This window comes from Panthera pardus, unplaced genomic scaffold, assembly GCF_024362965.1.
Source record: "Panthera pardus isolate Hobbes unplaced genomic scaffold, ASM2436296v1 HiC_scaffold_13, whole genome shotgun sequence".
Classification (NCBI taxonomy): domain Eukaryota; kingdom Metazoa; phylum Chordata; class Mammalia; order Carnivora; family Felidae; genus Panthera; species Panthera pardus.
The window spans coordinates 34,531,291-34,546,583 of NW_026526688.1; the positions used below are offsets into that span (position 1 = coordinate 34,531,291).

Here is a 15,293-nt window from a genome sequence, read left to right on the forward strand (position 1 = left end):
CACACACACACACACGTAAAACATTGGCAGCAGGTACTTTTAATTTGCTGGAAAATATTTCTAAGAAGTCAAACAGCTCCAGCCCAATGAGAGTGCCCTCCGATTGGCTAGCCAGACCAGTTGAAGGACCTGATTGGTCCCTGATCCTAAGGACCGATAAGAACGGCTATAAAATCCCTGGGTGCAGCTCTTGGGCCCCCAGTTTGCAAAAGCCAGAGGTGCAAGAAGCAGCCACTGCAGCAGCAGCAGCAGCAGCAGTAGCAGCAGCAGCAGCAGCCAACAACAGCAACAACAGCAGCAGCAGCAGCAGCCACAGCAGCAGCAAAAGCGTCAGCAGGAACAGCATCAGCAGCAACAAAAAATCCTCATCAAATCCTCACCTAGGCTTTCAGTGTATCCAGATCCACATCTTCACGCAAGCCGGGAGAGGGAAAGAGGAAAGGGGGGGAGGAAAAAAAAAACCCAACAACTTAGCGGAAACTTCTCAGAGAATGCTCCAAAACTCAGCAGTGCTTCTGGTGCTGGTGATCAGTGCTTCTGCAACCCATGAGGCGGAGCAGAATGATTCTGTGAGCCCCAGGAAATCCCGGGTGGCAGCTCAGAACTCAGGTAAGCGGCAAACCCAGGACCGGTTTCTCCCCCAAAGAGCTGTCCTCATTTGCCTCTCGCTTTTGCAACTGTGTCTGTGACGGCTGATCTTGATAATAAATGTGCTTCATGCCTGATGGCAATAAACTGCCAGTGTAATCCAATAGCCTTAGGAAGTGGAGCTCCTTTGTTTAATAAATTGCATGCAACTAACGAAGAAGCCGGGCGCTCTGCTGAGGGTATTTCATTGCATAAGCCTACTAGCCTGATTGCCTGAAATCTGGCACGTACCCTCTTGGGGGAGGGGGGGAGGGGGCGGGGGAAAGGCCTGAATGTTGGCATGCTTCAAAGCGCTCTCTATACTTTCCAGAAGCTGAAGCCGATCTTAAGGTGAGACACGGTTTGTCTGATGCTGTCCCCCTTTCTTCACCCTTAAGTCCCCATAACTGGACTTCCCTGCCCCTTCAGAGAACACACAGAAAGCTCCCTCTGCAGACAGATTTACCGAACCATAGCCCTCAAGGCTGACAAATCCCGGGCAGATGCAGAGAAAACCCTACACATCCCACCCCTGACACTGCTCCTTCTCTTCCTCCCGGCTTTCTCGCGCTTCATTCAGCTGCCCGTGCAGTGCAGCCCGTGGCCAGAGGGCCCCCTTGAAAAAGAGTATTTGTGAAATGTAGCAGCTGTTTCTTCAAGGGGAAGGTCTCGCTCTCTGCTGACTCCCAGAGCAGTTAATTGTGTATTATCTTGGTCTCTGAAGGAAAAGAGTCCTTAGGAAGCCGGTATTAACACCTCTGCCTTTTGACTTCACTTGTCCAGCTTGCCCCTCTGACATTACTGCCCCCACTCCCCTGTCGGCAAAGATGGGATCGCAGGTGTCCAAATGCTGCAGACAACGCTCCTCTCCGAAGAGCACAGGTCCCTGCCCAGAGGAGGGCTTTGCTTCACTTCCTTTTGTACTTAGTTGCTATAGAAATGCAGTGATTCACAATTCGAGCTTGCCTAAAACAATAGCAACCCTAATGCATATTAAAACTGCTTAAAGCAAAGTTATAATTTGAACCCGTGGAAATATATAATTAGGGAAATGACTTGTAACATCCCAGAGGCTGCGGGTGGTGGGAGGGGGAGGGGAAGCCTAACTGAACCAGGCTTTTGATCTCAGAGGAGAATCCTATGGTATGAAGGCTGCAGATCATTTCTTGCCGAGCTGCTTGCCAGAACACCCCCCCCCTTTCTGTAGGAGAGAAATTACTTTTATGGGAGATCTTATCCAGAATGTAGAAAGCCTCATGCAAGTTCTTTGCGGTTTTCTTCCAGTCTTGCACAAGGGGTGCCTTGGCCTTGTTATTCCACACCTGTGTTTCTTTTAAAAAAAAAAAAGAAGGAGAAATGGCTTTTAATATGAGAGAGATTATGCATACCTCTAAGCACTGTCCTATGGTGGGGGCTGGGGTGAAACATGAACAGACCAGATTCCTTTCTGCCAATATGAAGGTAAGTTAGCAGCCCTAAATTGGAAGGGTCTCCAAGCGCACTCCTTGGCAAATGGTCCTCTGCCATTTAGACTAAAATTCCATTCTTATTACTCCAGAGTGCGTTTTTCAGAAGCCAGATGGACTCCCTGGCCCTTCTACTTCCTAAACCTGACCACCAGCCATTGCCTCCTGCCTTCCCAGGCTTTCGGGCTCTAAGTGATACCCTCTGATGCTGGAGAGCTGTTTCAAGCACTGTGCATTCCACAGACTCTCACCTTACTCCTCCGACCACCCAAATTGTATGTGATGGTGAGACCAACAGGGAAAGCTCCCGCCCTCTCCTTCCACGCGCAGGAGGGATCTGCCTGGCCTGCCCCCGACCCCACCCCCTCTGAACGGGTCTAGCTACTGGCCCCCTCACAGACGTCCGAAGAGAAGTTCTTCTGACCCCTTGTCCTTGAATGGCGCCCCCTCGACCCTTCCGAATCACCCTCACTGTTTGACCCAGATTGGATGGATTTGTCTCTTTCAGCTGAAGTGGTTCGCTGCCTCAACAGTGCTCTGCAGGTTGGCTGCGGGGCTTTTGCCTGCCTGGAGAACTCCACCTGTGATACAGATGGGATGTACGACATCTGTAAATCCTTCTTGTACAGCGCTGCTAAATTTGACACTCAGGTAAGCAGACCTTGACCCCTGCCTTCCACTGGCTGCTTGTCGTTAACAGTGTGCTAGACTATTGTTCTTAGGAGCTAGTCTTGTAGGGAAGCAGCTGTGCTTCTCAGCCTCCTCAACCGAAATCCCCAGCTCCAGCGTGTGCACGCACACTCCCGCGTGTGCGTGTGCACGTGTGCACACACACACACACACACACACACACACACACACTTTCGGCCAGGAAGCCGGTTCTGTACGAGACGCTCCCCACCCTCTAATGCACGATTGTCACACGCTGACACAGGTTATCTTATAAGGGAGGGGTGATGAGCAGAAAATCCTCGCCTCTTCAAGAGGAAATAAAAATGTTCTTCCAACAAAGAAGTTCTCACTGTAGGACCCAGCATACTGGCTTGTGAGTTGAGTTATCAAAGTCTCGATCCCAAGACAAAACCGCATCATGGCTACGTTCAAGCTGCAGGGTGGCTGATTGTGGGTCTGTCTCTTTCTTTCTCCTGTCTCATTATTTCTACGGAGCTCAATTCTGAAGGTAGTCTATGAGAGTAGGGACATTTTTTTTTTTTAATCCTGGTCGCGGCATGCGAAGACATACAGACGGCCAGGGGACCGCGCCAAGGCAAGCCCCCTTAAGTTCCACATATTGTATGCCCCGTCCTCTCTGGGCAGCTCGAGCTAAAGCTTCTCCTCCTACCCCTTGCCTGGCAGGGAAAAGCATTTGTCAAAGAGAGCTTAAAGTGCATCGCCAATGGGGTCACCTCCAAGGTCTTCCTCGCCATTCGGAGATGCTCCACTTTCCAGAGGATGATTGCTGAGGTGCAAGAGGAGTGCTACAGCAAGCTGAATGTGTGCAGCGTCGCCAAGCGGAACCCCGAAGCCATCACCGAGGTGGTCCAGCTCCCCAATCACTTCTCCAACAGGTACAGAATGAGTCCGTTTTTTTGCACTGGGGAGGGAGGGGGGGCAGGGCGGTGGCAGAGCCAGACACAGAAGGGGGTTAATTGCCACAGTCATGATCTTATTTTAGCTTGCAGCCTTCCCAGCTTTTGCAGGGAAAATATGTTTGTGATTGGTTGTGACAGCTTAAGCAGCCTGGATTTTTTTTTTCCTCACTGTTATAGGAAAAGTCTTTCCATGCAGCTAATAGAAAGCTCCATCTGTGGCATCCCTGAGTGCATTTTCATTGTCAGTTTCTCACAATAAGCCTGAAGGGCATTGTGAAGTTTATGGACACAAGCTTTTGAGATATCACATTTGGCTGAAATTATGACTATGCACGGTACAGTTGGCCATTATAAAAACCCCGGTCAAATGGCATAATGCAGACTTTTAAAAAAAAATTTTAATGTTTATTTATTTTTGAGAGACAGAGAGAGACAGAGCACGAGCAGGGCAGGGGCAGAGAGAGGGAGGCACAGAATCCGAAGCCGGCTCCGGGCTCTGAGCTGTCAGCACAGAGCCTGATGTGGGGTTCGAACTCACAAACCACGAGATCATGACCTGAGCTGAAGTCAGACGCTTCACTGACTGAGCCACCCAGGCGCCCTTTTTTCAAAAAAATTTTTTAATGTTTATTTGTTTTTGAGAGACAGAGAGCATAATGCAGACTTTTAAATCCGCATGTGTTCTGAGCAGTCCCAAGCCCAAGCACATATTCCAGTAGGTAGCCCAGAATAAGCCAGGTCACTTCGTTGGGGACTCAGATTTCCTTTGTGAAAAGTGAGATGGCTGGACTAGATGATTCCCCCTCCCAGACCCATGTTAGTTCTTTCTCTAGTCCAGAATTTCCTGGAACGATGTTTCTGGCGAGTGCTCATTTTCTCATCTGAGTATTCTAACGTGACCCAAAACCCCGGAAGTAATCATATCTGAGCACCGGCCTTTCGGTGTTGCCGACTCACTGTCTTTACCAGCCGGGAGTGGACACCCAAGACACGAGAGGGCTGACATCCTCATTCCACGACCTACAAAGTTGCCCAGCAAGACCTGGGCTTCCCCATCTGCGATCAAGTTAGGAGAGGTGCCAGTGGGGCTGGCATGGAGGTATGGCAGGGACAGTGAGGCTGGGACACGTTGAGCCCTACTGTGATGCCACACAGCCTGAAACTTGCCGCCTAGTCCTGAAGCACTATGATCCTTTGACTCCCCAGCCAAATCTGCACACATGACAAAGATCAGTCCTATTACCTATTGCCCGGACCACCAGAGAGCTAACACGAGCCTCCCTGCTTAATTTCCTAGCCAGGTTCTGTCCCTTCTTCGGATAGCACCAACAGCCTGCTCCTCCAGGGGCTTACCAGTGATTTAGTCACAAACATGTATGCAAGTAGAAGACGGGAAAGGTAGGTCTTCCTTAGGGAACCGCTAAAGGCCCCTGACATTAAAACTCTGTAAAATTTCTGATTCACACCGAAGCACACGGTAAAGGCTCTCCAGAACCTCATGTCAACTTATAAAATCATTTGTTCAGTAGTGAGAAGCGACCGTGTCCTTGGGTCCTAGCTGATTTCCTCCGAACAAGAAAATCAAATCCCGCATTTATCTCAGATGGCCTATCTCTTTATATTGATCTTGGTCTTAAAATTCTCCCAAAAAGATTCTTGTGACATCTGAAGAGAAGAAGGAAAAAATAAAATAAAATCGCTGGCTAATTGTTGGAGTCTCCCTTCACCACAAAAAAAAAAAAAAAAGAAAAGAAAAGAATTTTTAGTAGACAGGGGCTAAGGACAAAGTATGTGTTTGTGGGGCAGCTGGCGGGGGCAGGGGTATGTTGGCAAAGCCATCATTGTAAGTCTAGATCTTTAAGGATCCTGTGACAATTTGTGACTTACAATATGGCATGCGACCAACTTTGAGGCGATGCAAACCTCTCGATTTCAACTGAGGTCATATCTTCCATTTATAAAGGGAGAGGTCGTATAGAAAGGATGATATAGACTCTGGACTGGTGATCTTAAATATCTAAGAAGCGACTAGGAATAGGAGTTTTTAATCAGGCCACTATTGCTTTCAATGGGCTTTCTTTTACACCACTTTATCAGATGGCCACAGGAGCCTGGTCATGTCCCTTTTTCATCTCGGGAAATCACGCTTATTCGGACAGTGGGGGAAAGTGGCCATCTCTTGAAGACCAGAATCTTCATGCAGCCCTTTCTCCCATTATTTCACTTCAACTGGTTAATATTATTCCTGCTCCGAACTGTAGAGATTTCCGGTTCCATGCTGGGCTTGGTTTGCTCTATTTAAGCTCCTCACTCTCCTGAAACATCCTGCTTTCCCAGCCTCTGTCCCACCACAGAGACACATTAAGTTGTGCCAGTTGGCACCGAATTGCAAAGGGAAGTAGTTACAGGTTCATTCCACCTTCCTGTGACTTATCTAGCATGAGATTTGGGCCTGGGAGAATCCAAAAGCCTGTGACTGGACCAGGAGCCAGAACAGGGACGTTTTCCACGGGAGAAATGCGCTCGGAAGACAAAGGAGAGTTGGCTGTCCCCCTGGCTGAATTCGCAAACTGCTCTCTTAGCCATGAGGGACGCAGGCAAAATTGATCAGGCAAGCTGGGAGGCGTGAGGCTTGGGAAGAAATCAGACCAATCCAGATCCAGGGTGGGAAAACTGACAAAGCTTCCAGCTCTCTAGGGCATGGATAGGGAACAGGAAACAGAAGAATAATATTGATCAAGGGAAACAAAGGACTATTTATAAACCCTCACACAGAACGTTCCTAGGCAGTATGTGTGTATTTGGGTAAAGCATGGCTGAAACAGTAGCTATGGAGAATATCTGATGTTATTCTTTACGAAGAAAAAAAAAAAAAGGTCAGGGATGGAATTTTCAAAGTGGGAGGAAAGAAACATGCTTTAGAAGGTCCTTCCAGGCTGGGTGATCAGAACACTTAGCCCATCAAGTCCCTGTGGCACATCCTGCCAACCCCTATAAAGGTGAAGAAAGGACCCTTCTGAAATAGTTCTAACCCTCCTGCAGAGGATGAACCTAAAGCAGACCTGCACCATCCTTGTTGAATTAAAAAGGAAATTATGTATCAAATCCCTAGAAACATAGAATGTCATAGCTGGAGATGGGCATAGACTGTAAACACCTCATTTTACTGATTGAAAACACAGAGGCCCAGAGAGGGAAGTGACCGGCTGAAAGTCACACAGCTAGTGAATTGACCGAGTAGGACCTAGAATGCATGTGGCCTTGAGCCAAGCTATTTGATTTCTGCTTCAAAAATGGCAACCAGTAAAACTTGTAGGAAATCTCCACAATCCAAGTAGAATAAAAAGAGGAAAAAAATAGACTACCAAGGAGAAATGAATGAATGTGCCCCATGGTGATCAACAATTAAATTTGGTAAGTTATCTCCTCAAAGAGAAGGCACATCTTACCAACAGCTATAGTAACATAAACCGTGGGTACACGATGGTGCGCGACAAATACGTGGCAATCGCTAATTCAACTTGTGCTGGAGACACGATCTCTTAAATAATCTCACTTAGTGACTTCTAGATGGGAAGGGTCTGTCTCATTCATCCACACAATTCCAGAGGTCAGTGCCATTCCTGTGTATTCTAGCCCTTAATGGAGAGGCACGGGCCTAAACTGTGGCTCACTCTGGCAAATGATGTTGGCCTCAAGGCAGCCTGACAGGTTGACACGTTTTCCAGACTTGGAGGAGCGGTAATGGAGCCATGGACATTTTACAGGGAGCCCTCTTAGTCTGCCCTTGTTGCGTTAACAAAGCTCCACAAGAGAAGCTAAGGGTAGATTTGGAGGGTGTCACTAGGGTGGTCAGGCTGGTGAGGTCCTCATCCAGGAACACCAAAAACAGGTGTCTTATCTTGGTGAGCAGCGAAAGTAGCGAAAGGTAGGCACCCTCAAAGAGGGAGAGTAAGTGCTTTAACGAAGTGGAACGCAAGAGGCACATCTGGCCTTAAAGAGGCGAGGCTAATGACAGAAGCTTGGTTTCCTTACTGGGGTGAGACTTCGTCATCCGGGCAAGAGCCTTCAATGTCAGTCTAAGGAAAGGCCTTCTTCTGTAGCTCATTTGGCAGGGGCAGTGAGGGCGGGTGGGGGGGGGGGGGTCATCTGTTGTGAACAGTTCTTTCTAGAAGTGAAAGGGTTCGCTTTAAGCTACGAAGTCCTGATTGGGGGCCAGGAGGGTGAGAGGTCAGAAACCTTATTCTCTAAGATCTAATCACCCTGTGAAATGGACCCAGAGATCACGGGGACCCATGTCCTTGCAGAGCCCAAGAGTAAAGCGGTGCCTGGGGATCTATGTGGGTGCATAGGTATCTGAAGCCGTTGGTGCAAAGTAGTTTATTCTCAGTTTTTCCAAAACTATCTTTCTCCCCATGTCCCCATCCAAGTGAGATCTGCTTTGACTCATGTGCTTTATAATTCCGAAGGGCTGGAAAATGTGTTTCTGTGCCAGAGAATCCCAATTTTAACAACAGCTGGATATAATCCTCCCTCGTGGGAGGGGTAGAGCCAGGACTGTGTCTGAGATCCAGGCAGCAGGATTTCTCTTTCGTTCGGCCCCCAGCTTCATCTGCTCGCCCACGGAAGGGTGACCGCTCTGCTTCATTACCCGTGTTCCACTCTGTTTACCGTACATCCTTGAAAGGACCTCTCTGGGGGGTTAAGTTATTCTGGAAGGATGTTTGATCCTGTGCTCTGCGAGGTGAGTTAAAAATAAACAGGTTTCTTTTCATGGAAGATCTTGTGGCCCCAGTGACCCGCAGGCTCCTCTGAGGAAAGAGTCTCCCCACATAAATACTGGAGGTCACTGTCATCGGGACAGTCTCTTGTTAGTGCACAGAGAGCTAATGGGTTTTGACAAGTGCCACCTCCAAGTGGAGCAAACACGTCCCACCTCGCGTTGGAAAATTACCTGAACTGTCTTCCCAATGAACAGGACAAGTAATTCATATGCTGTAAATATTAGATAGCCTGTTCCTGAGCCATAACACTTAGCTTCAGGGTTTGGTATACCTAAACAACTTGCATCTAAAATGAAGGTGATTTATACCAAACCCAAAGGATTTTTGTTTGTTTGTTTGAACTTAACCACACCTACCTCTAATTTTTCTTCCTGGAACCATGACTTATTGGAAAGAACTATTATGTCTAAAACTCCCCTTTTCCTCAGTGACCACGAAATAAATTAACAAATTGACAGGAAGCAGGCAGTGTGGCCCCGGGACCCCGGCACATGAGGGTTACCAAAAATAAAGCCACGAATCCTGCCTTCAATAAGTTCACTGCCTAGTAGGGGAAACAGAACCATCCCTAGACCATGCACTGCTGCCCCGTGGGATGCTAAGCAGGGATCTGTAAAATGTCCAAAAAAAGGAAGAGGCCCGCAAAAGCTAGAGCAGTAGGAGAAGACTCGGGGGGAGTTATTGCAGCGGAAAACGTCAAGGACCACCAATGTTTCCATGTAAGTGTCCTCATTGCCTGGCATTCGGCCTTCTGACCGCAATGCGCCTCTGAAGGAAGACTGAGAATGAGAGCAGCCGATGGCCTCTAGCAAGGCGAGCTGAGCGTGTGATGGGGAAATTAGGTTGGGGAGTAAAACGCGTGAGACACTCCAAGGCAGGGGCCTCCTTTGAAAATAGAAGCGAAGTCTGAGTATGCGCTCAGGTGCACGTGCACCTGCACACACACCACGAAACAAAAGGAAAATTGCAAAGAGGCATCAAAATACCTGCCCGTTCCTGTGCCAGTGACTCTTCATGTAAGTGGCCGGGGCTGGGCGCACCTCCTTACGTTGGACTAAGTCTTGTTACTACCACTAACCCATTGTACGACCTCAGACGAGTCGCTTTAGCTCCTCCCACGTTTGTTCCTTCTCTGTGAGATGATGACGTAGCCACTGAACGGTCTTTGTGAGCCCATCTAGCTATGCGTGTCTACGTTGTTAAGATTTGCAGACATGGCCGCCAGCTGTCAACCATTTGTGTTCGCACGCACGGTCTGGCCACGGCGGATGGCGTTGGCTGCAGCCCGGATGAAAGACCGGGTCTTGCCTGGCTCTCGCTGACTGACTGTTGCCTCTATATCTGCCTTGCAGATACTATAACAGACTTGTCCGAAGCCTCCTGGAATGTGACGAAGACACAGTCAGCACCATCAGAGACAGCCTGATGGAGAAAATTGGGCCCAACATGGCCAGCCTCTTTCACATCCTGCAGACAGATCACTGTGCCCAAACATACCCGCGAGCTGACTTCAACAGGAGGCGCACGAGCGAGCCACAGAAGCTGAAAGTCCTCCTCAGGAACCTCCGAGGTGAGGTGGCCTCTCCCTCCCACATCAAACGCACCTCACAAGAGAGTGCATAAGCAGGGAGAGGTGTTCCCAACCTCGCCCAACTAGTATCATTTTAAAGGTGTTCGCGCACCAACTTTGAGTGTACTGTGCCTGGTTTGATTTTTTTTTTTTTAAGTAGTTCCTATTTTCTATTCCCCTGACAGAAAACTGCATGAAACTAGGCTTCTGTAATCAATATCCCAACATTCTGCGATGGCAGCGTTCCCACAGACAGAATACGTGTGATCTTTCTGCCTCTCGGCAGGAGAGAGTACCCTTTTGATCACTTCCCTCTACCATGTCTTCTCCCGGGTCCCCTCAAACTACTCTCAAACACAGAGCATTCGCGTAAGGCCCAGTCCTTGTAATTGGAAGATGTGGAGGCCTTTTAGGATGGTTACCCCAGTAGAGTTAGCTGATGAGAAGCAACTTAACTTAAATGCATGTCTTAAACGCTCATAAAGATGTTAAATGGAATTCGTGTGATGAATCTGTGCTGGCCATGGACGAATATGAATGTCGTGTTTGAATTCTTGATCTCTCATGAGCTAGTATCTTATGGTCTTGATCCTCTAGTGTGTAATTTCCTTTCCAACACATTTACCAAATTGCTCAAGCCTGGCTCTTCAACCAGAGTTTGAGCCCGCATCTTCTTGCATCTAATGAAAAACAAAAAGCTAACATCTTTATGTACTGTAACTGCTCAGAGCTTTAAAAGTACCTTTAACAATTGTCTTAAAACCAGAGAATCTTAAGGTCGAACTGTGGAATATAAATAGCTGAAAACTAATGTACTGTACATAAATTCCAGAGGACTCTGCTTAAACAAAGCAGTATATAATAACTTTATTGCATATAGATTTAGTTTTGTAACTTAGCTTTATTTTTCTTTTCCTGGGAATGGAATAACTATCTCACTTCCAGATATCCACATAAATGCTCCTTGTGGCCTTTTTTATAACTTAAGGGGGTAGAAGTAGTTTTACTCAACATCGAAACTTAAGATGGGCCTGTACGAGATAGGAAAAACCAACAGGTTTATCTGAAGGACCCCAGGTAAAATGTTAATCTCCCAGCCCACCTCAACCCAGAGGCTACTCTTGACTTAGATCTATCCTGAAACGGCTCTGTCACATCCAACTGGGAATTACGGGAACCGAAAAGAGCATCCCTTTGGGCTTGGACCACTTACGGCGTCATAAGGCCTACTCTATCTTGGGAAGTGGCAATTCTTGTCTCACCGCCTCTCATCCGTGCCTGATAGCTCTGGCAAACTGATGACGGCATGGGAGACTCTCCATTAAATCGATCAGGAACGAGTCAATCAGCCTTTGGGTCTTCAGTTCCGGGGACTTGGGGCTGAGGGGGTGTAAATAACCCTGGGCTGTCCAGCCTTAATAGACTCCTCTTACATTTTTGTCCTGTAGCACGCTGCCTGCCAAAGTAGTCCTGGCAGCTGGGCCATCTCTGTAGGATCGCAAAAAAAAATAAAAATAAAAAAATAAAAAATTTAAAAAAAAAAACAAAAAAACAAAAAAAAAAAACAAAAAAAAAAGAAAAAAGAAAAAAAAGAAAAAAAAAGAGAGGGAAAAAAGAGCTGGTGGTTTGATTATTTCTGCCGTGATGTTTACAAGATGGCAACCACCAAAGCCAAATGACTAACCTATCTATGAACAACAGTAGTTTCTCAGGGTCACTGTCCTTGAACCCAACAGTCCCTTAAGAGCGTCACTGCCCACCAAAGGTCAATGTTGAGGGAGAAAGAGGGAGGAGGGGTAGGACTGCAGGGGCCACTCCAAACTCGCTTAGGTAGAAACTATTGGTGCTTGACTCTCACTAGGTTGAACTCAAGATTTGACCAAATCGAGTGATAGGGTTCCTGGTGGGAGGAGGGAGGGCACATCTCCAGAAAAATGAAAAGCAATACAACTTTACCATAAAGCCTTTAAAAGCAGTAACGCGCTGCTCAAGGACCAAGGGCAATCGCAGCAGACCCAGCAGCAAGAGCAGCACGGCGTTGCTGCCTTTGTCCCCACACAGCCTCTAAGCGTGCTGACATCGGATTGTTAAGAGCATTTTTATACTCAGAACTGTCCCATCCCCAGGTCCCCAAACATATGGACACTGCCTTAGCCTCTTGGAAATCAGGTAGACCACACGCTAAGTTGACTCTCCCCCTCCCGCCCTCCCCAGCCCCTACCCCCAGGCAAGGCTGACTTCTCTGAACCAGAAAAGCTACCCAAGTATGTGTGTTGTGTCCATTTCGCAAACCCACTAAGCCAGGACCCCAATGCGACAAGTAGTTCACGAGGATTCCTAGCCAAATTCTCTCTTACTTCAGTCCAGTAGGTTCTCTTTGTTTGCTGTGACCTCTTCAAACCGTGGTACCCCCCTTTTCTCCCCACAGCGATACTTCTATATGTATCTATAATACATATATCCACACGTATGGAAAGAAGCAGTTCTCACGATGTTGCTAGTTTTTTGCTTCTCTTGTCCCCATCCGACCCCACTCCTTCCGACTCCCCTTTAAACTTCCAAAGCTTCGTCTTGTGTTTGCTGCACAGAGTGATTCGGGGGCTGACCTAGACCAGCTTGCATGATTCTTCTATCGTGATTTGGTTGCACTTTAGACATTTTTGTGCCATTATATTTGCATTATGTATTTATAATTTAAATGATATTTAGGTTTTTGGCTGAGTACTGGAATAAACAGTGAGCATATCTGGTATATGTCATTATTTATTGTTAAATTACATTTTTAAGCTCCATGTGCATATAAAGGTTATGAAACATATCATGGTAATGACAGATGCAAGTTATTTTATTTGCTTATTTTTATAATTAAAGATGCCATAGCATAATATGAAGCCTTTGGTGAATTCCTTCTAAGATAAAAAATAATAATAATAAAAATAAAGTGTTACATTTTATTGTTTTTTTCCCTAATGTCTTTCATTGTTATTCTTTAAAAACTTCTTGAATGAGACTTTCTGAACGTGAAGTTAACGGCCGATTGATTTCTTTAAAGTCACGAATTAAGTGCCGATATGTAAACGAATGTAGTTTAAATAGACATTTGCCAAATTTCCTTAAGACCATTTGGTGGCTCCCATTCCCCTCAGAATAAAATTGCACCCCAGAGTCCTTCCAGACGTCAGAGAAGCTGGATGGTCTGGACACCACTCAGCTCTCCAGCCTCAAGACTCCCCCTTCCTTCACAGCAATGAACCCTATGCTCCCGCAGTGCGGGAGTTCTGCTAAGGCTGTGCTCGGTCTCCCTTCCGGACCTTTATTTGTGCCGTCCTCACTTTCTAGAAGACCTTGCCCTCCACCTTGTGCTCAGACTGGAAGCCCCTTTGTGTAGCCACTGATGTGGTCCCAGCACCAGAAAAAGCACCCAGGTGCAGGATACCCCCAATGCTTTAAATGAATGGCTTAGAAGGACTTCAGGAGAGAGGGAAAAAAAAGACAAATCAAGGTGACGAGAGGCAGATGGCTCTGTGGTGAGGAGGGATCCAGCTCCGGGGTCAGACTTCTGGGGTTTCAGTTCTGGCTCTGCCACTCGTTAACTGCATGATGTCAGATGACTTAATCCCGAAAGACATCGGTTTCCTCCTCTATAAAATGAGGAGAGTGGTAACTATCCATAGCACTATTAAAAGAACATAAAATAAGTGAAGTGCTTACATGGCCAGTACACGGTATTGCTCACTAAATCGCAGCGATTAGCATCCGAGGAGAGGGGATGGGGATAAAAGGAGGGAACTTCCCATGTCAAAAAACGGGGACAGGATTCACAGCAGGATGACATTTACCTGAGTCTTGAAGGATGGTTACGAGTTCAGTCACAAAAAAGTGGGGGAGGGCTACTGTAGTGTAGTGTTTCCAAGGAAAGTTCTCCTATCGTCCGTTCGTTTGTTTCAATTCGTGGGTTTTCTCTACATTTGAAATTCAAACACAGACTTTTTTCTCACTGTCATTCATTTCTGCCTCCAGACTGCATTTTTCCAAGTTCAGATGCACACAGGACAGATAACAAATACTGCAGGAGTTGCCACTCTAAGGCCACAAACGTATGGCACTTGCTGTTCTCTGACCGGGCACAGGACAAAGAATACATTGATTTCATTATGATCCTGCCTCCTCTGTCTTCTTCTGTCACACCTGTCCAGGCAGAGAGGCTGTCCACGCTACACTTTAGTGTGCTATTTAAGAGCTGAGACCTGGGGCGCCTCAGTGGCTCAGTCGGTTAAGCATCCGATTTCGGCTCAGGTCGTGATCTCGCGGTTCGGGGGTCGAGCCCCAGGTCGGGCTCTGTGCTGACGGCTCGGAGCCCGGAGCCTGCTTTGGATTCTGTGTCTCCTCCTCCCCTGCTCATGCTCTGTCTCTCTCTATCTCTCAAGGATAATAAACTTAAAAAAAAATTTTTTTAAATAAAAAAGACCTGAGATCTCCCCAAACTGAGTTCAAATCCTAGTTCCTCTGTGGCTTTGCACCGAGTAGCTGACACCTTCATATCTGAGTTTTTTCAGCTGTGAAAATATCCCTATGAAATAGAGATAAGAAATCAGTCCTACCTCCTGGAGTCATTGACATTAAATGAGTTGCATATAAAATACTGAAAGTGTCCAGCACATAGCAAGTTTCCCCACAAATAGTATTTATTGTGCCCTCAACTAATGTAAGTATCACTATGTATGTGAATGCTATCACCATCATTTCGATTCCACTCCCACTCCTGACCTGAGTCTTGAGGTACCACCTTGGTTCTTGTTCTGTTTCTTTTGTAGATCACTAAACATGACTGTTTAATCAAGACTTTATGAATTTGAATATAAAATATTACAACTAACCAAAAAATGGCAGATTATAATACATGAACATCCATATACCATCACCAAGCTTGAGAAATAAAATAGCCTTAGGGTGCCTCGGTGGCTCAGTCGGTTAAGCATCTGGCTCCTGATCTCAGCTCAGGTCTTGATCTCAGGGTCATGAGTTCAAGCCCCATGTTGGGCTCTGCACTGGGCATGAAGCCTACTTTTAAAGGAGAAGGAGAAAAAGAAAGAGAAAGAAAGAAAGGAAAAGAAAAGAAAAGAAAGAAAGAAATAAAGAAAGAAAGAAAGAAAGAAAGAAAAGAAAAGAAAAGAAAGAAAGAAAAAGAAAGGAAGGAAGGAAGGAAAGGGGAGGGGAGGGAGGAAGGGAGGAAAGAAAAGAATAAAGAAAGAAA

At 46.7% G+C, this 15,293-nt stretch overlaps 1 protein-coding gene across 2 annotated transcripts; it reads left to right on the forward strand.

Annotated features, from left to right (window-relative positions):
* Nucleotides 1-206: 206 nt before the first annotated feature.
* On the forward strand, nt 207-13,006 carry STC1 (stanniocalcin 1). Of its 2 annotated transcripts, XM_019466921.2 has the most exons (5): nt 207-609; nt 2,602-2,744; nt 3,450-3,661; nt 9,822-10,039; nt 10,225-13,006. In XM_019466921.2, the coding sequence occupies exons 1-5, from the start codon at nt 492-494 to the stop codon at nt 10,341-10,343; spliced, it is 810 nt and encodes a 269-aa protein (XP_019322466.1). In that variant the 5' UTR covers nt 207-491; the 3' UTR covers nt 10,344-13,006. The 2 variants fall into 2 exon arrangements, with proteins under 2 accessions (XP_019322466.1, XP_019322467.1); XM_019466922.2 differs by lacking the exon at nt 10,225-13,006 and having other exon boundaries at nt 9,822-10,154.
* Nucleotides 13,007-15,293: the final 2,287 nt, after the last annotated feature.

What these genes read in the sequence shown, in the direction of transcription:
- STC1 (XM_019466921.2), top strand. Translation starts at nt 492, where the DNA reads ATGCTCCAAAACTCAGCAGTGCTTCTGGTGCTGGTGATCAGTGCTTCT. An exon ending in CTGCTAAATTTGACACTCAG is followed by an intron (nt 2,745 to 3,449) that starts GTAAGCAGACCT and finishes CTTGCCTGGCAG; the next exon opens with GGAAAAGCATTTGTCAAAGA. An exon ending in CCTCCTCAGGAACCTCCGAG is followed by an intron (nt 10,040 to 10,224) that starts GTGAGGTGGCCT and finishes TTCCCCTGACAG; the next exon opens with AAAACTGCATGAAACTAGGC.